Below are 24,378 nucleotides of genomic sequence, written 5' to 3' on the forward strand. Positions count from 1 at the left end.
CAGGTGACGGCGGGCTCCCGGAAAGGGGAGGGGGGGGGGGGGGGGGGGAGTTGTCGTGTCTCCGTAACCCGGGCAGACATGGTGCGTCAGGCATTCGCTGCTCGTTAACTATAGCCTGTTCGGAGATTAGCATACAAAGGAAAGAAAAAGAGCGGCTCTTTGTACATGACGGAAGCAAACAGTCACCGAGACCAAGGAGCATAGAGGATGTTTTTTATTTTATTTCATTTTTATTTGTATTTGTGGTGTTTATTAATGGAAGATTAATAGGGTATTTATTTTTAAATACAATCGATTAGAAAGCAGAAGAAAAAACAACCACATGCCGCCTGCGTAGACCCGGCGCCATGAAATATAATAAAAAACATCCCTTTGCTCCTTGGTCTCGGTGTCTGCTGGTCTGAGATGGGCTGTCGTGGCTGTTTTAAGGCGAACGCCTTTAATGGCTCATAATGTCGTCTGTTAACAAAGCGTGTCTTACGCGTTTAACTCGGGAACTAAAAAGGATAGAAGTAAACCAATGGTTGCTTCAGATGGAGGAGGAAAAAATGAATATAGAAGCCAAGTTTTGATGATTGTCGATTAATTAGTTAATTAATTATAGGCAAAATGTCAGAATTGCGTCCAAATAGCGCAAACGTCGATATAGCCAAAGGAACGGTGTGACGTCACATCCACCGGAAGTCGTCACGGCATACTCTCAACCCTTTAGTTGCCCAAGTGTCCTCGCAATTTTTTGTGTCACTCCGCAAGTGCAGAAATCTCTCAGACGCTTGTGACAAGCGGGTTTTTTCGTAGAAGCGGTCCTCCGTGACTCGCCAGTCGTCGGCTAAGTGGTTCGGGCGTTAAGGAAACCCGGATGGAGGCAGGGTCACAGCACTACCTACTCACCACAAAGCGAAGAGCGCACGCTTCATCGCGCGTTGTGCCTCGCCGAACTGCGCCCATGACATGGCGTGCTTAGGGTTGGATAGCAACGACTTGCTCGCCGGAAGCGTAGAAACAGACACTGCTCAACACCACTCGACACCACAGTGCACCGTTAAAAGCGCGGCGATGCAATTATGCCTGTTTTTGTCAGCCGTTGCGTACCCCGCCTTATTTTGTGGCCTGTTTTATGTGTATTCTCCTTAGATATCGCAGGTAAACTCCGGTTTCTTGTTACCTTCTCGCACGAATCCAACACACTTGATGTATGTTGGACTGCTCTAAAAAAAAATACCGAGACTCATTTCGGCACCGCACGAATGAGGTGCACAGACCACACTCGGTATGTCCCTGGTATGTGTGAAGAGTGCAGGTAGACGGGAAGAAAGACAGCCTGCTCTGTCCAGAAAACAAGTCTTCTGAACGTAATTGACTCTACACCCTTAAGCTATTACAAGCCCACAAAGTTTGCCGTTTCCCCAAACTTACCTGGACACGCCAGGATCTCAGCGAAGATGTGTCGTCCCCACATGTCTGCATGCCTGAGTGGGGCTTTATTGATCTCATGGTAAGTCGCCGAAACAGCATGGCTGGGGTACTGAGCAGCCTGACGCATCTCTGCAGTTACCGGGGGTGCCTACGGACCACCGTGTCCACTGCTGCTCACGCTTGTTAACGTGATGTGATCAATGAACAAACATGATATCAATTTTCTCCCTTGGCGTGTCGTTGCTCGCTCGAGCTACCCCTCCTGCACCGTTCGCCTCCTGGCATGCCACAGTGACCTTTCACCGCACTCCCCTCAGCTCCCGCTTCTTCGCTCCCGCGACCTGTGCCGCCATGCTTTGCGACGCAACGTCGGCAATGATCCGCCGCTGGAGTGTGCCTATTGCATGTTAATAATTATTTACCGTCGTCATCAGCCTAAGTACATCCACCGGAGGAAAAGACCCCTTCCACTTAGCTTTAATTAGTCCTTTCCTACGCCAACTGTTGCCACCTCATCACATCCACGCAGGCTTCCCAATCTCGTCCGCTCGCGTAACTCTGCATCCCCCTGCTACGTTTGAGGAGCGACCAGTATTGCCTAGAACGATTGAAGTTACCAGGTGCGTTTCTGCTCAAAAAGATTGACTTCTTGGCACGTCGTCCTCTCAAAGCTATCGTTACCTGCACAAATAGTGAAGTAAGGTGTAAAATGATGTGCATACTTACGCTGACCCAGCACAGTGATTTGCCGTGAATGATTCCTCGTTGTTACGTGACGGTGACGGCAGGAGATGCTAGCCGACGTGTTCCAGGTAAGGCTGAATTTCATCCACATGGTATTTTTTTCCTTGCGGGTTGGGAAAGCTACAGGAGAAGCAGGTTTGTTCAAGCATAAGCAATAGTCCACTTTAGAATAAAAATAACAAGGACATGTCAATGAAACTCCCCCCCCCCTCCTCCATTCAGACAGATATGTACAGTTGAACGTCATTACAACGACCTTATGTGACAGTGTTTTCAAGTTTTTTTTCGTCGTGACCGTATCTTGCGTACTGATGGCGGGGTGCTGATCGCTGCACGTGATGGTTGAGTTCTTGTATTTTAGATATGCCTTCGCAGTTAGAAATAGTGTGTGTACGTATCACTCTCAATTATCGGGATTTTATTTTTCTCGTGTATTAACGCCCACCCAATACCTCTATAACATTCTTTCTGAGCTACATGAGGTATTAAACGAGTTGATTGTCCCGTTCCATTCAATTTCATTCTTTCCTCTTGGTGATTTTAATTTTCCAGCAGTTAACTTGGATGAACCTCCACCCATATCTGACGGTTAACCCGAGTGCTTGTATTTCATTAACTTCTGCCGGTATTTTAATTTTAGGCAGCTTTTTGTGCTACACAGCATTCTGTTAACGTCCTTGATCTCATTCTGATTACTACACCTCACCTTGCTTCGTGTGTAAGATATATCACTAGTTTAAGTGATCACTGCCTCATTTATTTCGAACTGCACCCTTCTGTTCTCGCTACCGAAATGCCAAAAGTTCAACGTCAGACTAACTATATACACCGCGAACTGATGAATGTCATCGCTGACTTCATTCAAGGTTTTCAGACTCACTCTGCCGAAGAAAATGGGGCTCTGTTCAAAGAAAAATTAAATTTCTTGATTAATGAATTTATCGCTCAGACACGCATTATATCTACCTTTGATGCTTTGGCTTAATGCGTGCCTGCGATGCCTGCTGAAGAGAAAGCAAAGGCTATATGGGCGGGCCAAGGCACCACAAACATCTGATAGCTGGCAAGGTTATTCTGCCGCCAACACGAAGTAAAAGAAAATTGCGCTCGAGAGAGAAATAATTCCATCAGCTCACGCGCCTTTATATTCTGAGAAATAATTCGTGAAAAATTTGGAATGTGGTCAGCGGGAATAAGAAGAATACAACACATCATTCCGATCATAGAAACACACCAAGACACGAGTGACTGCTGCTAATTGTTTAATGAACTTTTTGCCTCGTGTCTTTCATCCACTTAGCCGACATTTTATCCTCATCCTTGTACTTCCGACTTGCTGTCCATGAATCTGATAATCATCGACTCCAGTGGTGGATCATGCTTAATTGAAAGAAGATTTCAGCTTGCTCAGGTATCGATGGCATAACAACAAGGAGGAGGAGGAGGTAGAAGAGGAAAGGCAGGGAGATGCAAAGTTCCTGAACAGCGCACCTTCCGGCTCGTCATTGACTCTTCGTGAAATCTTCGTACAGCCATTACAGAGTGGTCCCTTCCTTCTTGATTAGAAGGCGGGCAAGGTGTTTCCTTTACATAAATAAGGTAGCACTGCTTCAGTACCTATTGGCCTATTTCATTCCCCAGCGTGCTCTGCAAACTTCTTGAGCCCACAATTTACTCTTACTTTTCTGCTTTCTTTGAATCTCGGAACTTTCTCAATTCTTGTGAACAAGGCTTCAGATTTTTTTTTTTCGTGCGAAACACAACTGTAATCTTCCTCTAATGATGTATTTCGCGCTATGGGTGCTAACGTTGTTGTGAACTGTATTTTTTTTTCAGATTTTGCTAAGGCGTTTGCCACTGTTTCTCATGATTTGCTGCTATTTAAACTCAGTGCTTTCAATACGGACGACCAGGCATTAGGCTGGAAAAAGAAAAAAGTGATAAGGGTTTAGCACGAAAGCAGGTGTTCATTTTTTTCAGTTAGAGGGAACACTTTAGCTCCGCCTTAAAGGTAGGGTGCAATGTTGGTGAATGCACATATATGCAGAATTGGTCATTCTCTACTTAACATTCGTAGATGGCGGCGAGTTAATGCACATATATGCAGAATTGGTCATTCTCTACTTAACATTCGTAGATGGCGGCGAGTTAATGCACATATATGCAGAATTGGTCATTCTCTACTTAACATTCGTAGATGGCGGCGAGTCCTCACCTGACTACCAGCGCAGTGGCGCAGCAGTTAAGCGATGCGCCACTGTACTGGCAGGTGACTGTTCCTCTCACAGCCGCCGGTAGGGGGACTTCGCGACCAATGTTGCTCTTCCCGAGCAGCTTCTTGCGCAGCTGGCGCGGCGCTGCTCCGAACATACCCGAGTTTGCCCGAGTTACAACCTGACATTATCGGAAGCTCGGGTAAGCGGCGTCCCTGTTGCTAGGCAACGGCACAGGAAAGAAAGATCGGACGGTTGACAAGATTTTCGGTCGCTGTTGGTGAGCGTATGAGCGCTATCGCACTAATATTTCCTTTCCAACCGTAGCCAAGAAGTCTCAGTTAATGATTATGACACAGCTATTTCCGATAATTCTGGGGTACCTCAAGGTTTTGAATTATGTCCTTTCTTGTTTCGAAATTAACATTGAATGATCTACCTAATAAAGTTATCTCCCATATAAAACATTTCGCAGATGATTGCGTGCTATATCGTTTAATTATTAATCCCTGCGATGAAGCATGTTTGCAGCCTGAGAGAATTTCTTCCCGGTGCAGCGAGTAATGCAAATACATGGGTATTTCTGGGTGCCCTCGTGTTAACACCTCTCACTGTCTTCTTAATGACACTCAGTTATCGGCTGTTTCATCGTGCAAATATCTGGGTGTTCACATAACACACTACCTTTCCTGAAAGATGCACGTGAGCGTATATAAGCAGGCTAACCACAAATGCGGATTCTTGCGCCCCCATTTAACAGCTGCAAATAGCTTCTTGGAGCTTAAAGGGGTGGAGACACCAGATTTTTGGCTGCATGGCGTGTTCTTTGTTTCAAAGGTTGCAGATTGCCCTAGGACGCGTGATACGCAGTACGTGATTCATATATGCGCGGTAAATAATTTACTGTAGCATTTTTTACACTGAGCGATTTCGGTTTCGGTTTCTGAGTGCCGGGGTGTGTTACGACATCACGACGAGGGAAGAGCAGCAACCCTGGTCACATGGGCCCCAAAAGTGACGCACGAATTGCTGCGTCGTCTGCTCTCGTACACATGCTGTGCATACCAGCGGATTTAGAATGCCGTTAAACTTGGTCGGTACTGCGACATGCTGAGAAAAGACAAGCGCGCGAGGGACGTCGCAGAATTCTGAAAACAATCGGCTCGCTTCGGCCGATCTCAGTCGGCATACCGGGTATGCCAACGCGGTTTCTGCGTTGTATTTCACTTTGCCCCGTTATGCCGACGCCGATGCTTGGCGGGCGTCTGTGTCGGTGGCACGTAGCTGACAGCGCGCCAGTCGGCCGACCCCATAACACTGCGACACAAGGCCTCACTGTTCGTACCGACCAATACCCGTCGCTGTCTTCACTTGGCTCCGCCCGCGCAGCCGCGCTGCGAGACTGCTCAGGGCCCCGTGGCTGCTGATTGCGATTCATCGAGTGCCTTAAGTATATATCTACACGATCATTGAAAAACCGTTCCTCGTGGCAATGAACACCCATGTTAATTTGTCCACTCCATTATCAACTAGGCGCCACCACAGTTCAAACATTTATCCACTTTACGCGCACTGACACGTATAAATAGAGCTTCTTCCCACGTACCACCGAATGCTGGAATTCCCTGCCCTGTGAAATTCGTTCACTTGTATTTCCGCAATTTTTTGCTGCCACTGAACGTCACTGACACCCTGTTTTGTTCCTTTTATATTGTATTTTGTTTGCACTTTTTTATCCATGCACGCTTGTATGTGTGCACATACATGATGTTTCACCCAAGATTTTACATAATTTCTGAAAATATGCTTTTAAGGCGGAAGCCTTTAATGTCTTATCGTTGTAAGCAGCAGTTGTCGACAGAAAATGTCACGCTTTTCAATTGGTGGAAACGGTCGTGACGTCACAGTGCGCGAATTTCAAACGTGGCCAATTGTACTTTGGCTAGTAACCATTCAACCAATTGAAGGGATCGTATAGTGATGCTCCAAGTAAGTGGTACTGAGCTTAGTTAATTGCTTAATTACCCAATTAGCCTAATTGGCTTTACTAGTCAGGCTATATAAATAAATAAAACCGATTCAGAAATTGGTCGAGCTCAGGAATCGAACCCCGGTCTTCGGCGTGAGAGACGAGCATGCTATCCCCTCCGCCATGCCAGCTTTTTTTTTCTTTATTGCCTGTCTTTGGCTCATGACATTGCACAACAAAAATACACATAACGCTATATACATACGACACTGTCGTGGTCAGCCAGCACGAGACTGGCTTCGTCAGCTTAAAATTCCCGCAACATACACAACGGCTCTAGTCTTGAGAGCCACTCGGGAGGCTCCGCAGCTGCTTTTTGGATTGCAAGAAACCAGTCCATGCTTTCCCGAAAATAAATTCGGGCCGGTCGTGCGTCTTTGTCACAATGGTAGCCAGCTCGATGGTTTGGAATGAACAAAGGCGCGTCTAGTGAATACGGTGTCTTCACTCACTCTCATCCTCCTCCTCCATTCCCTTCCGGCGAGGTTTAGGTGTCCACCGACAAATGAGAGACAGATACATTTCCTTTCCTCAAAAACCAATTTACCGACAAGCGAGGCGTAAAACCGAATGCGCGATGGCGTTCTATGGACTCCTTGGCAGCGTTGCAAGACGCTGTCGCGTTCCACTCTTAGGGGCGAAGCTTAACATCTTAACCACACATCAGTGACCACACTTTAGGTCAAAAAAGTGCCCCCCCCCTCCTGAATTTTGTGACACAGTTACTGCGTAATTTCCTTTCCTCAAATACAATTTTCATTTTCTTCATTACGGCTCCTCTTTATCTATCACTCCCACTTCCTCCCTTCATCTACGGTGCGGTTCAGGTGTCCACCGAGATGACAGAGAATTACTGCGCCATTTCCTTTCCTCAAAAAGCGTTGCGTTCAAAGGGCAAGGCATCGCGCCGAACGGGTGGTGGCGTTCCGTGGACTCCCTGGCAGCGCTACAACGCGCTGTCGCGTTCCACTCCTAAAGGCGAAGCTTAAGCGTCATTAATTAGTACTTAATTAGTATTCAGGCATTAATCAGTAATTAACCATTAATTAGTGATTTGTCATCACTTAGTAATTAGTACTCAATTACATGTGACGCCACCAGTGCCACAGAAACAGCGAAGGTGGTGCGGAAAACGCTTCCGCCTCTACCCACTTTAGACAGTCAAAGTGCCCCCTGAATTTTTTCAGTGAGAAGTGCGCTTTTTCCGTAATGATACTGCCAGCGCTGTAGTACTCCAGAATAGAGCTAAGACGTGCTAAGCCTTGACTAGTTAATTAATATTGAATAGTTAACTTTAAAACCGTTCGTTAGACACCTTCATTATTGAGAGGCGTGTATAGCCAACCGTAAGCGATATTCATATCAGTTTTTATAATTTAGAAAACGCGGTTCTGCTCGGCGCTGTTGCCCAACAAATTTTGGCTACATCGTACCTAAATACATGCTGTTGAGAACGGAGGCCACAACCCCACCGCTGGAACCAGTGTTAAAGATGGGGCTTCTGGAGATGACTAACTCGTTTAGCCCCGCAGGTACCGGCTCCGAATGACGATGTCGGACTGCGTTATCGAGGAAACTGTACAGAAGGGTTTATTCTACAATATTTACAGATGAGAATCGAATCGAAACGAATCGAATGCAATGCGAATGCCATGCTCCGATCACACAACAACATCCCGTTAAATACGGTTCGCGTTCCCCAGATCCCTGACTGGGGAACTTAGTTCGAATAACGTTGTCCAATCGGATGGGCCATTGATGACGCTGGCGGTACCTCCCACGGCACGGGGCGGTGCTGAAGCTCTCTCACAGCTCGGGGGATGAGAAGGGGAAGACAGTCATCAAACACAGATGCGTCACCTTGACCACTGCTGCAAGTTTTCTGTACGTTGCCTCCGTGGGAAAGCAGAATCCCGCAGTCTCCTCGCAGGTGGTTGAACCTTCTCGAACTCCCCCGCCGGATGGCCGAAGCACGAGACCCCTTCGACACAGCGTCTTTCAATTAGCAGCCTCGCTCAGCGTGACCTTGCGTAGCATCATCCCGTTCGGTGAGCCGAAGGCCGACTCGGCCAACGTATACCGCTGTCCGCCGTGCTTCATGTGCATCTCTGCTTCCAGCGTTGCTGCTGCTGTCCCAAGTTCTCGCCACATCGTTGCCTAACGACGACACTCGTTTGACAGTAATTTCTCCCAGGCCCGTGGGAGACAGCGTCCTTCGATCGGTTCGGAGGTTGGGTGATTTGGAGAGCAACAACCCCCGTCCGTCGTCGTCTATGCTTCTGCCGCCGGCGCCAGGTCTCGTTGTCCACTCTTAACAATGCGCTTTCGAGAAGCTCGCAGGCAAAGCAACCTCTCCAGTGCACATAACTCGTCGAAACAGGTGAAATTTGTGGGAACACAGCGCCGAGGGTAAGCATGTTTTCGAAATTCTAAAAATTGATATAGATATTGCTTGTGGTCGGCTACAATCCTCTAAATAATTAAGGAGCCTAACAGTAATGGTTAGAAGCTAACCATTCTATATTAGTTAACCGACCTGGTAGCTCGCACGTCTTAGCTGTAGTCTGATGTATTAGACCGCTGACAAGCCACGGCAAAAAAAAAACAAGGCACTCTTCTAATGCAAAAAGCCTATTTAAAAAAAATTACATAAAGTAACACCCTGTATACATGTTTTTCATGTATTCTATATCCCTGCTTCAGCCATAGTCGCTGCGGGGTGGCAGTATGTGGAAATAAATAAATAAATAAATAAATAAATAAATAAATAAATAAATAAATAAATAAATAAATAAATAAATAAATAAATAAATAAATAAATCTGTTGCTTGTTTAGCAAACTCTCCATGTATTCGCTAAATGCATGCCTCAAGTTGATTGTACTGGATTTAGCATTTGCCGCGCGAGTACCTACCTCCCCCAGGAATCCGCCTATGACGACGGCTGCATCTCAGCTCTGCTTCTGTTTACATATTTAGCTGCACTTGTAAAATCGGCATGAATTGTGAGCTGCGTCCTACTTAGGTCAAACAATCCGTTCTGTTTTGCACCGGTTGTGCGTTTACTTGTTTAAGCAGTGCGATACCTCTGCAAGAATCGCCGAAGAACGCGAGCACCAGCCGGGGGAACGCTTCATAGCCAGGTTGTCGACAGCGTAGGACAGGCGTTTCTTGCCCGTTGTAACTGGGTTTCCCGAAGTGGGCAACACTTGAATTTAAATTGGTTTATCCAGAAGTATGCTCGGCGCCCATTTTCGATGCTTAAAATGGCTCAATTTGTTGTCCTCAAGCGACGCCGGCGACTGCTAGCTGCAGCCGCGGGTGCCTGCAGCATCGGTCGGCAGACTGGGTCACACCGCCGAGCAGCGGCGCTTACCGCTCGATGTATTTGCGGCCTAAGACGCAAGCGATCCTCGATTTCAGGTCACTGTTGTCAAAACTATGCTCGATGGCCATTTGCATTCGCTAAAACTTGTGAACTCGTTCTCCTCAATCACCGACATCACAAAAACGAACCCAGCGGACTCTCTACGACTATTCGTACCACTGGTTATGTCGAAGGGTGAACGCATGAAAAGTACGGAGAAGGTGTGGACAAGAGCAACTAGTAACCGTCTCATCGACGTGAACTTTTCGCTCGGCCGCCGATAGTGGCGCCGGCTGGTGCGGCAGCAACGGCATATTTGCTAGAATCGAATTAGAATTAGAATAGATTGGAATCGATTGGCGAGGGGGACAAGAATGCTACTGCATTTGTTTCGCATCAAGCCTACTGACCACTCCTAATTTTTTTTCAGGTAATTTTAGTGCGAAAATTTGGCGAAAAGAAAATTTTCATGGGTTCTCAAGAAGGGTTAAAATTCGAATTTTTTCATTTTTTCCAAATTACCGGACTTTCTAAACTGCAGCAAAGTGCTGGGAAGAGTGCCAGAAAAATATAGAACCTCGGTTACGGCATAGAACATCACTGAATGTAAAAGCGAAATGTATACAACGAATACTGCAAACGCAGGTTTTTCGTAACACATCGTATGATCACCAGTCAGTTTTTTTTTTTTTGAGGGGGGGGGGGGGGGGTGGAGGGGGGCGGCGATATTTGGGCTACCTTGTTTTTTGGGGTTGTTTCCGTTTGCGCCTGTGCAAAATGGCAGAGGAGTTCCGCGAAAAATGTTAATATTATTTGGCCTAAATGGCTTAACGATACATTCGAGTATTTTGGCGAATTCATGCTTCATATAACAGAAGCGTAGAAAGCACATTCGTGTTTGAACGCTTGAGCGCACGAATGCGCTTAAGGAAGTAACGAACATGCAGGCAATTTTAGTGACATCGAGTATCCCGGAAACCGGTTGACTGTTTAGGTTAGAAGTTCGAACATTGTATGGCTTTGTTTTACACCGACACTTATTAATGTCTGAACTCCTGTGATAGCGGACACGATTTCAGCGACGTCTGCAGCGCGTGGAGTCTAAAAAAAATATCACACGACGAATCGCACAAAGCTACGAGAAGGCATGCACACGAGATGGCCTGCGCGCAACCGTTTTTTTCACTGCGGGGCACGTTCAGCCAAGCCAGCAAGTGCTGGCAGACTGGCCGGCAACTTGCGTAGCATTTCCCTCCGTCAGTAGCGATGGCAAAGCCGGCGATAACAGTCGCTGCCGCAGCATACGATTCACGACGTCCTGGAGAAGCAGAAATAAAGCAGCGAGCCTGCCAAGAACACGAACTTCGCGCAGAGCACAATGTGAGGACAATAGGCGTCGGCGCCAAGACCTCGTAGTGCGTATGCCGCCGAAGCCGTCGCAAAGACGACGCGACGTTGCGACCCTGCCGTGAATGCCACCAAAGCTGAGACAAGGCGGCTTCGGCGTCAAGACCCCGCAGTGCGCGCTGCACAGGCCGAACAGCAAGGAGGTGCCGGAGAGAATATGCGAAAGCCAAAGGAACCGCGAAGGCATTTCCCAGGACAACCCGTTTTCTTACAGTGGGATCGCCTATGGTTCCGCAATGACCTCAGGGCATTACCACCGCCTTACAACACTACTCGGCTAGAGGCGCTTCACAATATTCCAGTTTTGTACCACCTGTCGCTGAACGAATTCGCTTTACATTGTGGTAACCATGGCGTGAATTTCACGTCGAAAGTATGGTTTTGTATTATCTGTGTTACAGTGAAATGTGCTGTTATGCAGCACGTTATCATAGTACAGCATAAGCGCCGCATTATCGACGTTGAGGGCTGCAGTTCGAATCTTCATTTGTCACCGAGGCCTTTTTATTATTTTTACTCGCAATCTTCTGAGGATGCGGTTGATTTTTAGGCCATATATTGTTATAGCGTTCTCCCGAAAAGCTGGACACGTGTTGGCCTCGTTACCCATTCAGATTCCTTACCACAGGGAAGTATGCCTAAAGATGAAATGAGCAGTAAGCATTACGAAAAAAATAAAAATGGAGGCTCTGTACTTACCAATCGGTTGTTCAGCCGCCGACACTAAGGAGAGGTCAACTGGGGTATTGCTCCAGCACTCCACGCGAACTTCCTTATTCGGCTCCACGTATACTGTACCACCGGGCGCAGTGTAGGTATCGTTAGGAAAGCGTACGGCGATTTCATGTGCTTTTAACGAGATGCAGTACGGCTGCTGCGGAGGATTCCATTCTCCATCGATGCATCGAGCTCTGCGGGGCCCTTCGAAACGCAACTCCCCAGCAGGTTCACAGTGAAACACGAGCTCGGTTCCATGCTCGAAAGTACTACCTTTAAGCGTTACGGGAATGCCTTTGTGATGTGCCTTGAAGCGCTCATGTCTTTCAGAAAATTGGCAACCTTTTCTTCCGTGCTTGCTTTCATCATCTGCAGAGAGAAATAAACCATCTTCAGTTAGTACCCTGCCCAATTTCTCCTCGCTGGTATGAGCATGTCTGAAGAGGCGAACAACAAAGAGAACCACAATTCATTAATAAAAAAATAATAGCCGATTAGCGTTGTTAGGCGAAAATGCGAATAAGGTGCCAGTTAGGTTCTCACTTCGGTTGCGGTGTTCTGATCCAGCGTTCACGGACGACAGTTGTTCAGATAGCGATAATGGGTTAATATCCATACGTGCGGAATTGGTCATTCTCTCTATTGACACAGTAAATATCTGAGAGTCTTCCTACCCCTCCTGGCGCAGTGGTCAAGCGATGCGCCGCTGCCCTTCTTTGGAAGGTGCTGCCATCGGTGGGACTTGGGTTGCAACCCAGGTTGCTCCTCCCTGGCAGCCTCTAATGATTAATGATTAAGCTGCCTCCTGACACGGAGGGCAGACAAGAGAAGAGAAGTGATGGCATGTTTGACATACATATGAAGGAAGCCAAGAGCCACCGAAACCAAGGCGCATAGGGGAGCGTTTCCATATTTTTCAGTTTGGGGTTTATCAACGAGAAATAATACTGATTAATTTGTCACTTCAAGGCAAAATAATTATAGAGCAGAAGAAAAAAATTGGCAGTGGCTTAGCTCTGGTTAAGCCTGGATATACAAGCGAAAAGCTGCAGTTATGGTTTAGGTTTAGGTTTATTGGGGTTTAACGTCCCAAAGCGACTAAGGCTAGGAGGGACGCCGTAGTGGAGGGCTCCGGCAATTTCGACCACCTGGGGTTCTTTAACGTGCACTGACATCGCACAGTACATGGGCCTCTAGAATTTCTCCTCCAAAGAAATTCTAGCCGCCGCGGCCGGGATCGAACCCGCGTCTTTCGGGTTAGCAGCCGAGCACCATAACCGCTGAGCCACCGCGGCGGCTAAAAGCTGCAGTATGCTTTGTTTGACGTCATGGCTGTCGCAGTTCGCGCACAATGCACTGGGAGCACCACGATAACGGTGTAGGCAAGCGCGTTATTAGCCCTCCTTCCGCATGCGTAGCAACTGTGGTAAACACGCGGCTGCAATGAAAGGGCAAACGGTGGCGAGGAGGCGAGCGCGCAGTAGCCAACTCCCTCGCTACCACTTCTGGGTCTTCTTTTCCTCCTTCCATGGCGAATGTCTGCGCCTCTACTACGGCCGCCGCCGCCGCTGCTCAGGCGTTCTCGCAACGCCTTGCGAAAGAACCTTCTCCTCTTGGGACGGCGGCGGCGACCGCGCGGCAGCGGCGAAGGGTAAAACGGTGGCGAGGAGGAGAAGTGGCGACGTAGCACACGTAAAGCCCCTCGATAATTTGAAAGTAGCGTCTTTCTGTGAACTATGCCGCCGCGCCGCGCACCCTCGCCGATCCTCCTCTCTCACCTCTCCCATCGGCGCTTTTCTCAACGGTGATTGGCTCCGCGGGCGGTTTCCGTGAAAAGCGCGCGGAAAGTTCGCTCTTTTTGTGTTTTCATTTTTAGTCGGCGCCATTTTTTTGCCAGCGCCGCTGCTACGACCGAGCTCCCCGGCATTGCGCGCTTGCACTTCGCATTATTCGCGCTCTTTTAGTGCAGCACTATGCCGAGTTGCTGCGCATTTCAGTGCACAAGCCGGCGTGAAAAAGCCTTTGTTCTTTTCGCGATTCCGAGCGGCACGAAAGACAGCATTAGAAGAAAAGCGGCTGCACAACATCGGCCGCAAGAACTTTACCCCGACGAAGACTGCCCACCTCTGCGAGCAACTGTGCATTTCTTCCAAGGGACTGTGTATACTGAAACTGCATGCATGCGCATCACAAAGCCAACAACCTCACTTAATTCACTGATCATTTTGCGTCGTTATGCGTGTTATTGTTGTCACTTCATGGTTCCGCTCAACGTGCTATAATAACGGCGGCTGATGCATACAATGTGTGTGCATGTGTTAGAAAGTGTGGAAGCAAAAGTGTTGGTATGCGTGCAGCGGTATCCGCGGTGCGGTAAATTTTTCGAACCTCTGGTAACGGTGCACATCGCAGTAATGCGGCGCATGTCCAGAGCGAGATTTAACCTAATTTTTTTTATGAATGCAACTCGTCTAACGATCTACGCTTATTTGTTGTTTTTCTGAACCGTTACGCTTCTACCAGGTGAGATTATCAATGCCACATTCTCGGAAAAGACCTCATAATGCATTCACATAAATAATTCATTTTTAATCACTTCAGTGCTTTCCGTTGTTGCCTGAATGTACTCAAGTATTGTAAATATCCAATGCATGCCATTTTTGTATGCTCATTGCTACAGTTTGTGATCATTTGCTTTAGTTGAGCATGGTCGCGTAGCCTTTTGTTGAATACATCATCCGCTCAAAAACTATAGGCCTACATCTGAGCTGTTTCATTTCCCTAAGTATGTTTTTGTTTTCTGTGTTTTGTTTTGAGGACTGCACCCACCGGGTGACAGATGTCCACAGCTGGCTTATTCGTGGTTTTTATGTATATTTTCAGCGTAAAACTACACGACTCATCTGTAATAAACATTGCATCTGAAAAACTCTGTGTCATATTTTGACTGTATTTATACTCAAGACTGATATTAGTAAGGCACTTGCTTTAGGATAGCCTTGACTGTGGCTGACCAAATTGCTAAGACCCTATAACTTTCTCTGTGTTGCGTTGCTATCAGTTTATTTCTTTCCTAACGTAACATCTCTTTAAGCGGATTTAAAAAGGAATAGAGTGTGGGCGGAAAATGCCCAAGTGTGCGAAACTTTGGGGATGGTCTACCTAAATTTGGAAGCGAACACTGAGTTGCCCATAGTCAAATTAGGTTGGACCCCAATGTTGGTCAAATATGGAAGACGTCAAATTTATGGGTTCCAGAGAGACAAATATTGAGGATAGCCCACCGAATTTTGGAGTTCACCATTGAATTGGTCATATTAAAATTAGGCTTGACACCAATTTTGATGAAATTCGGACAAGGTCAAATTTCGGTGGTTGAGAGGGCCACATTTTGGGGTGCGGACACTTTCCTTGGATGACGGAAAATCGTTGCGCGGATCTTTGGTTCTCGGCTTCGGCTCGACATCACCTCAAGGTCGCCGACAGCGGGAGCTGAAGTCGTTTCATGCTTAATAGAAAAAAGTTCATATTCGTTTTCAAGCCGGCGCGAAAATTCTCAACTACAAAAACGATTAAGCCGTTGCATGTGCACTGCGCGGTGCCAAACTCAGACTGAACCGTAATGAAAAAATTCAGGACGGCCATCGAAGCAAATGCCCCAGCTTGTTCCCAGCAACCATTCCACTTCTGAAACTCCACTCGTGAACAACTTCATAAACTGTACTTCCGGGATAATTAGTTCGAAGTGAATCTACATTTAACTAAACATTGGTATACTGAAAACATTCAGGAATGTTCAAATATATTGTAAATATTATGCTTCATATGCTATGCCGTGTTGAGACAGACGGTATTGAAAAGTCAAAAAGAATGTGAGATATATGCAGCAAGTGGTTTTGTTCGTGCCGCAAGCGCTGGTAATTGGCACTTTCATTGCGCGTACGTACGAGACGCTAATTTACGTGGCTCGTGGTAGTCACGCGTGTCGCATGTCTTTCTCGTGTTTTTATTCAATAACAGAGCGTGGAAAAAGCGCGAACTTAAGAGCGCGCGCATGTGTCAGCCAACTGCCCGGACGGCGAGCGAGCGATGGCCAAAAAAGCGTGCCGTGTGCAGCGCGCACAGCCGGCGGGCGAGGATATTCGAGGAGGAAAACGCCGGCGTGGAGGAGAGTGTCGCTACTTTCAAATTATCGAGGGGCTTTAAGCACACGACGTAGCGCGCGGCCTCTTTTATGGCCGCCGCCGTCGCTCACGCGTTCTCGCAACGCCTTGCGAAAGAACCTTCTCCTCTTCGGACGGCGGCGGCCACCGCGCGGCAGCGCCGAGGGATAAACCGGTGGCGAGGAGAAGTGGCGACGTAGCGCGCGCCGCGGCGGCGCCTAGGGGTGGCTCACGCGAAGCGCGGTGTTGACGAGCCTAGTGAAGCTTTTCGCTTCAAAACTACTGCGCCGCCAGTGGGGATCAGAACCCACGACCTCCGAATTTTGAGTCGGGTGCTCTGCCAACTGAGCTGCAGCGACGGCTGTGCAATCATCTGCTTTCGGGGGTACTTACGTTTCTGTGTCAAACCGAACCTTGATAGTGCTCACCCGCCGGCGGCAGGTTGTTTTTTCTTCTGCTTCATAATTATTTGTCATTAAGCGACCGATTAATCGCAGTATTATTTTCCCATTGATCAACACCACGGACGAAAAAATAGAAACATTTCACTATGCACCTTGGTTTCGGTGGCTGTTGGATTCCGTCATATGTGCGTCAAAACGAGCCTGTCATTTCCCTTCTGTTGTCTCCTAAATAGCTAAACGAGAGCGTCGGTTCTGGCAGTATTGTTGCCATAGGTAGCATCAGAAGGTTCTCGCCCAGCTTCCGCCCTCACCGTTCGATGACGCTCTACGTCACACTCGCGGTAATACCTGACGTACTACGTCCACCATTATGGACGAGGGCGGCGCTGGTGAACACTCTCGAGGTTCGGTTACACGCAAAAGCATAAGTACCCCTGAAAGCAAAACATTGCACAGCCGTCGTCGTAACTGAGATGGTAGAGCACAGACGCAAAATTCGTAGGTCGTGAGTTCGGATCCCACCGGCCGCATAGTTGTTTTTCATCTGCTTTATAATTATTTGTCTTTAAGTGACAGATTATGCTTAAAAAAGCATATAGTTTAGTGTGCTCTTCGCTAAAGGAAATATTTTTATTTGAGTGGACGTTTCGATCGGAGGCTCGACCTTCTTCAAGAGTGATTTGTCTTCGCTGCGGTTGCCCCATTTTTAAGGGTTGGACAGAACAGGCGAGCTAGAAACGGATAAACAGTACCGAAAGAAGTAGATAGAAGTAAAAAGAAATAAGTGCAAGTATAAATAAAGAAATCAACTTGGACACGAAAAAAGCAGAAAAGGGGAGTGGGAGCCGCACGAAAAAATGGAGGGTACGCTGAACATCTAAGGAGCAGAGAAATACAATATCGAGATGGGACCCCTGCTTTGTTAAGCACCGGACGCTTGCTTATTGGCAGGCGTGTCGACCTGGGCTCAGATGGGCGACAGCGTGCACGGCCGTGTAGCTACCTTGTGGGGACGCACTGGTTCGTCCCCTGTGGTTCGCTTTCCCGCAATGCACTCCAACTGTAGTTAGCTCTCCCGAAACGCACTCTTCTCAGTTTGGTTACTTTAACTAACAGGGGAGGGCGCTCGCGTCGCAGCGACACCAGCGCCACGGATGGCATTTTGCTGCGCGCTCGCGGGGAGCAACGGGCTCTCTTCTCCTTGGTACTGGGAAAGGACGCGGGCGCTTCGCGTTCCGCTCCGCTCTTCGCCGGCGGCGACCTCGTGTGGAAACATGTTCCCCTCAGCGCGTCCCGTTCGGCCTCGGGAGTTTTTCCCCTGCCCTACCGTGGGCGAACGTTCGCTCGTAACCGTGCTGGTGAGTCGGACATCCTCGATTCCTCAGTGTATTTTGTTGCTAGCTGGCGTTATTGTTGTTATAGCAATAAATGCCTTGCATGTGTCAGCCAGTCTGTCGTTCCTTTGTTCCCTCAGAGCAAGGCCCGCCGTGGTCGGCGAGCGCTCGGTAGCGCTCGCAACCACGGGGTGGGGTCCGCGTGGTTTTGATCTGGGTCAGCCGCGGTTAAGCGGGGAGAACGGATTTATCGACCCATTTTAAACCCAACAACCTTCGTGGAAGTATGCGGGAACTTCTCGCTCCTTCTGGCCGGGGGGAGCACTGGGGAGAACAATCTCGACCCAACAAGAGAGAAAGCAGGGGAAAAAAAAGAAAACCTAAAGTAGAGTTTTTCTTTGCATTGGGTAAGATTGCACCCGCCGCTGGTTTAGCCGCTTAGGCTGGACTGTGAGAGGGAGAGAGAAATAAAAAATTCGCTGTGGCTTAGCTTGGTTAAGCCCGGTAATTGCGAAAGCAATATCCATACCTACGCCATTGTTCAGCTGGTAGTGTAGCTGGTGGTGGTGCTTGTGGTTAGAATTGTGGCGATGCATCTGTTATACAATCCAATGCAATCCAATCCAATCTAATATAATCTATTTTAATCCAATCCAGTCCAGTCAGGCCGCCGTTCATGTGCACCGCCGTCGCACACGGACGGCGCGAGATCGCGAAGCAATGTTAAGCCGCTGGTGGTTGGCACAGCTGCATGCTTTCTAGCGACGTGAGTCGAGCCTAATCTCTTCAGCGTAACGCCACAATCGCGCTCCTAGCGGAGAGCGCAGGAGTTAGCCGCCGGTGGTGGCACCGCCGCGGCTTGCGACGGCGCGAGTCGGTCGCGCTTCTCTTCGGCGTGACGTCACAACACCTGTTACGCTCCTAGCGGAGAGCGCAGGAGTTAGGCGCCGGTGGTGGCACCGCCGCGGCTTGCGACGGCGCGAGTCAGTCGTCCTTCTCTTCGGCGTGATGTCACACAGAGGTCAACTAAAGGTCAACGGTGGCACCGCCGCGCCACGGCAAAGGCGTAAAGTGCAAGTGGTAAAGCTTTCGCTTGAAAAACAGGGCGGAGGGGGGGGGGGGTACCCGAAGGAATGTTACCAGCGTAAAAGACGAAAGAATGAATGGTAAAAAAAAGAGAGAGAATTAGAGCACCCATGTGCCCTTCGCGAGACCAGAAGATGAGACGAACGGGGGTGGAAGTAACTGCCCAAATGTGGCATGCAAAGAAGGAGTACGGCCTCAGACGACACAGTCAGTGGCGTGCGGAGCCGGGCTGAGTTCGCGGCCTTGATCACACTGTGGCACCTCTAGTGCTGTGAAACTGTGTTAAGAGGTGAACCTGGGGCAGGGATAATATGCGGGGTTAATATGCGCAGGGTTAATATGCCACAGGGTAAATATGCGAAAAAGAGTAGCGAAAAAGGCGGTTTTCCAAAATCACATTTTCGGTATTTAACGTCTCCTCAAAAAACAACAGTAGATAACATATATCCAGTAATAGAAAGAAATTTAAGTTTAGTGCATCCGCGTGACCAAGAAAATGATCCAGGATGGCGAGATGAAGGCTGAGTGCGCGCGCTATTCGGTCAGCTCTTTCCTTTCCGATCGCGGCCATTTTCGAAAGCTCGAAAGCTTGCATACTCCGCCATGTTTTGACTGCTTGGGCGCCGCGAAAGGCCGTGCAAAGCGCAACCGACTCTTCCTCAGGCAGCCGACTCGCTCGCCTCGGCTGTGGGTAAACGCAGCCCTTCTTGCTTCTCCGGTTTGCACCCTTGCGCAAGTCGCTCGGGGTTCTCGGGCGAGCGCGCCGTCTGCTTCTTTCCCTTTGTTCCCTCCGTTGATTTCACGTGCTTTTTCATCCAAGCGCTTGATTAGCTAAGTTTCTCTTTATGTTCTTTACGGTCTCTTTGGTTTTCTGCGTCGCGTACTTTTGTGAGCAGGAAAGATCTGATGCCGGGGCCAGGGACACGCACTTTTGAAGACTTGCGATGCGTCATGGATACGAGGAGAGAAAGCGCCGTACGCTCTATCGAAAGTCGCGTTGTGTGGTTAAGGGATGATTGATGCCTCCGCTAGCGCCGCCTGCCTCTTCGGCTGATCAACCTCACCTAATAACCGATGAATTACTAATAAAGTGTTGCCATCATCTTGACCAGATTTTCAGCCGAAAATTTTCGGTGAATTCCTGATGGCATAGTATTTTGGACGCATATAGTCTGTAGTATCTTCAGTTTCAGTTGAGATATTAAGGCTACAGTTTTGAAAATGTGAACAGCATATCAATTTCAATGGGAAATATCGCGGTTTCAATGGGCCGCATTTTATAGCCTTTCGGGCCGCGCGATCACAGTGTTCCAGAGGACGCCCTCATTGCGGTTGGAACCGAAGCCCTTGGAGATGGCTACTGGAGACCGGATGCTGGAAACACGTGTGAGTCTTCGCGTCTGGTCGAAAAACAAGTTCGTCTGTTTGCACTGCTTCGCTGGAACCACGGTGCTCGGGCAATGGCGGACCAGAGGCGCCACGCACGTGCGGGGATTTCTGCGTTAAAGGGACCCTGAAATGGTTTCTTCAATCATATTTTATTGCAACAACTCTGTAGAGGTGGTCTCTGCGAGTATTCTAGTCTGATTCAGAAAGCTGCGCGTGGAACGAATAATTTACAAACGATTTTTCAAACTTGCCGCTCGCAGCCGATTAGGGCGACACCTCACCGCGCGTTTTTACCCGCCCCTACCACATGACATAAACTGGGCAGCCTTGGCCATGGACTGGGCGACCCTTATCATTGGCTCTGCCAAATGACGTCACGCGCAATTTTTGCAATATTTCATTTGAAACTGAGCACTGATGCTCCTTGAAATACTATTTTATTGATTGCTTATTATTTTTTAAAACACACGTATACAGAGGTAAGAATCCAGTGCATTTCTTGAAATTTATGTGGCACTTCCGGTAAAGAAGGAAATCCGTCTGCTCACAAAAGCACGTGTTCTCGTGAAATCTTGGCGCCCACCTTTGCGAGTTTCCTAGCTGCGCCGACGAGTCGCTGCTATAGTGTACTAGAATTATATATATCGCTGCTGCCGTCGCCCTGTGTGTCTCGGTATGGCGTGTACTGAAAGGCTCGAAGCCCATCACAGCGGTGGCCGAACGCAGCCGCGCATCGAGCTCCGGATCCAAGCCGCTCGAGCAGCAAGCAGGAGATACATATGTGCGAAAACTTGGCCAGCGCGCCGCACCGATCGTCATCAGAAAGACTGCCAGCTATACTCGAGCAGCGACAAAGCATGCCTGCTTATGTTGGGAGCTTTCGGCAACGGCATCGCTCGCGGGCTCTCCGAGCGACGAGCTCTGCTGCTGCCTGGCTGCCGTGGTCGTCGCTAGGCCTATAGTTCGTTCCGCGTCGAAGCCGCAGCGGCCGGCGCTTCAGAAGTCGCCTGAGCTATAATAAAAGGCTTACTCTACACATCGCTTTACAGTCAACAGCATCATCTCACAATAAAATAATAGTACGGTCACTTTCCGCGACGCCTTCAGCAGCGAAGCGAGCGGGCGCCAGGCGAACCGGACCCCAACGACGGGCCAGCGGCAGCTGCAAGGCGGTTGTGGCCAGAAATTTGCTCGTATCACAGCTGTTACCTTTACCAGCAGCTCAGTATTGGTCAGCGATCGTGAAAAATGACACATTTTTCACATTTCTTGGCCTAGTGCTTATTATTTACGTCAAGAACACTCTTTAGCTCATTTTTTATGACGCCGGCAGACGTGATCCAGGCCGGTCGGCCGGCCGGCATGCTCAGCGTACTTGACGTTCGCACAAGGAAATAGAAAACAGCCATTCTACCAGAGATGATGCTGCCTAGATTCGAGCAGTGACAACATGTCTGTTCAAAAGTGGAACTTTCGGCAACGACACCGACTGCGGCAACGCCGGGCGACGAACTGCGCGCTGGTCCCAGGCTGACCTAGTCGTCGCTAGGCCTAATGGTTTCGCATCGAAGCCGCGGCTGACGGCGCTTCGGAAGTCGCTTGCGCTATATCAAAAGGCCTACTCTTCCCATCGCTTTACTGCGAACTCGTCCCATAATAGAATAAATATTCGATTTCCACGACGCCTTCAGCAACGGAGCTAGCAGGCGGCAGGCGAAGCGCCGCAGCAGCACCAAAGCGGCTATGGGATGAAATTTGCTAGTATCGCATTCATCACTTTTACGATCAGCTCGGTATTGGCCAACGACCGTCAGAAGTGATGCATTTTTGACATGCATCTATCCCAGGGCTTGCTATAAACGTGAACAAACAATACTAGCGCGTTTTTCACTCGCCGGCGGCCGGCATCAAGGCTGGCAGGCCGGCCCGGCGTGGCTCGGCCCCGAGCACCCTGAGGAGCGCGCTGTACGTCATCACGACGCTGCCGCTCTCCGCGCTCGCTTTGGCTCCCGCTTCCCGTCGTTGCGTCTGCCGCGCGCGGCTCGTCGTTGACATCTAGCAAGTTTCACGCAGGCAACGAGCTGCGATCGGACGTTGCGACGCCGTTCGCAACAGCGCACCGCAGTGAATCGCACTCACTTTTCGCACATGTGTCTGCGACCACCGGAAGTAAACAAGCAGAGCGCCATTGCTTGACGTATGCATGGGCGGAGCATCGGCCCGTCTTTTCTTTTTTTTTTCGGAGCGAGCCCCGCGTGTATGAGTTGAGGGTAGTATGTGTGGGAGAGGAGGAACATTATTTTTAATCGGCGATATCTTCGGTGTTGATGGAGTTCGCTTAACAATTTTTGCGGTGCGGCGACAAGCGATCGAATACCGATCTCTCGTGGGCTTTTGCTAACCTTGGCAAAGAGCTTTTCAGGGTCCCTTTAAGGTGAAAGTGGCGCGCGAGTAGTTGTAATTTTATCAGTTTTAGCAATGTTTGATTTCTTCGGGAGAGGGCGGGATTTTTGGACTGCAAAACCTTCATTTCGTCAGAAAAGGCCAAATGCAGATGATACGTGCTAGGCGACTATTCGACCATTCTAGCTCCCATACGTGGCGCGCCGGCAGTACGACATGGCGGACGGGGCGGTGATGGCGCCGCTGCCTTGGCGTGTCCATGGTAGAAGCAAAGCGGCTTCTTGACGTTGTGGCATCTTTCGTGCGAGCTTTAGCGCCTAGATAAGCAGCAGTAAGGCATTTGCAGCTATTAATAGGCGCCCATTCTTGAGTTTGGGTGCATTACAGGCTCGAAAAATTTTTGTATCTATATGAGCATGAGCATGGAATTGCTATTTCGCAAGTACCGCAAAAACATCGTCATCGTTCACACATGCACCAAACTGTGCACCGTAAAGCGCGACATACACTTTGAAATATTTTTCCCCACTTTCACTTTTTTTTTCTTTGGGCGCGTTTCTGTGCGGTGATTACCGTCTGTACATAGATAAGTGCCCGACTTTTATTCGTAAGTTTGGTTGTTTTCAGCGCTAATCCGAAAGCGGAATTCCACACTCCAGTGTCTGAAGAAACTACTTTAATGACCCAGACAGCCTGGTGCTATATTGTGTGCCTACACGAGTGCGGCCCTTACACGCATAAATACGGTTCATTCATTCATTCAGAATTTATTTCAGACAACGAAGAGGTTGTCCAGGGTGACGTGGCAAAAGGCATACATTGCCTGACGAGGCCACGCCACCCGGATGACAGGCGGCACCACTGGCTACAAAATCAAAAAGTGCATTACATAATAGAAACACACATTCAATATTTTTACACAATACATTGATACATCCTTACTGTTAATGGTAGTGTTGGTTCGGGGCGTGGGAGCCCCGCATGCGAGGAACCTCTCAAGGCGGTTGCTGGGTAGAGACTGGGGTTTATTTCTTTAGAGGGAGAGAGATAGAGGGCGAGTGTACAAGAATGCACTTTCGCCGCTGTAGGAATGCAGACGGTCACGTTAAGGGAATTGGGAATGCGTCAGTCGACGGGGCTGTGGGGATCAGATGCCGTCGGGGGAGACGCCTGCTAGCTTTTGTGGGTGCTAGCTTTTGTTGGAGCGGCCGGCCCGCGCCTGTTTCTGGGAAGCGGGCGGCGAGTATGCGCGGAGGAGGCCAAAGCTGCTGGAGCGGCCTGGCGTCGCTTGGTCGACGAACACAACATCCCTTCCTCCTTAGTTGTGGTCACCGTATCGGTCGGGTGGGCGCCGTTCACGCTGGGGTCTTAGCGCTTGCTGTTGCGTGGAACCGTTGGGCTGGTCTCCGCAAGGTTCTGTCGCACTGTCGTCCAGACTGGCCGCCGGTTCTCCATGTTCGGAGGGGGGGCGCTGTAGACAGATCGCGGACAGGCGAATTCTCCGCTGGCAGTGTGATCACGAACGTAGCTGGCACAGTGTATTGTTCACGTGCTGCTGGTCCGTTCGTCCGATCGTGTGGCGGCGGATCTTCCGTCGGGTAGGCTGCTGCACCTGGTTTAATGTGACCAAGGTGCCTACGAACCGTTCCGTTTCTGTGTTGAGAAGTCTCGTGGACTTCTGCGGAGCTCGTCACTCCCTTGAGTACT

General features: G+C 49.1%; 1 protein-coding gene across 5 annotated transcripts in view; it reads right to left on the reverse strand.

Annotated features, from left to right (window-relative positions):
• LOC149352608 (complement receptor type 2-like) overlaps nucleotides 1–24,378 on the reverse strand; it is a 353,632-nt gene that overhangs the window by 54,833 nt on the left and 274,421 nt on the right. For all 5 annotated transcript variants that reach the window (XM_089581794.1, XM_089581793.1, XM_089581797.1 and 2 more), the window contains 2 exons: nucleotides 11,875–12,261; nucleotides 2,143–2,280 (listed from right to left, as the gene is read on the reverse strand). In XM_089581794.1, coding sequence (XP_089437920.1) covers nucleotides 2,143–2,280; nucleotides 11,875–12,261 — 525 coding nt within the window. The remainder of the gene's footprint in view (nucleotides 1–2,142; nucleotides 2,281–11,874; nucleotides 12,262–24,378) is intronic.

Source organism: Amblyomma mixtum, chromosome 3 (assembly GCF_055824585.1).
Source record: "Amblyomma mixtum isolate Tamu chromosome 3, ASM5582458v1, whole genome shotgun sequence".
NCBI lineage: Eukaryota > Metazoa > Arthropoda > Arachnida > Ixodida > Ixodidae > Amblyomma > Amblyomma mixtum.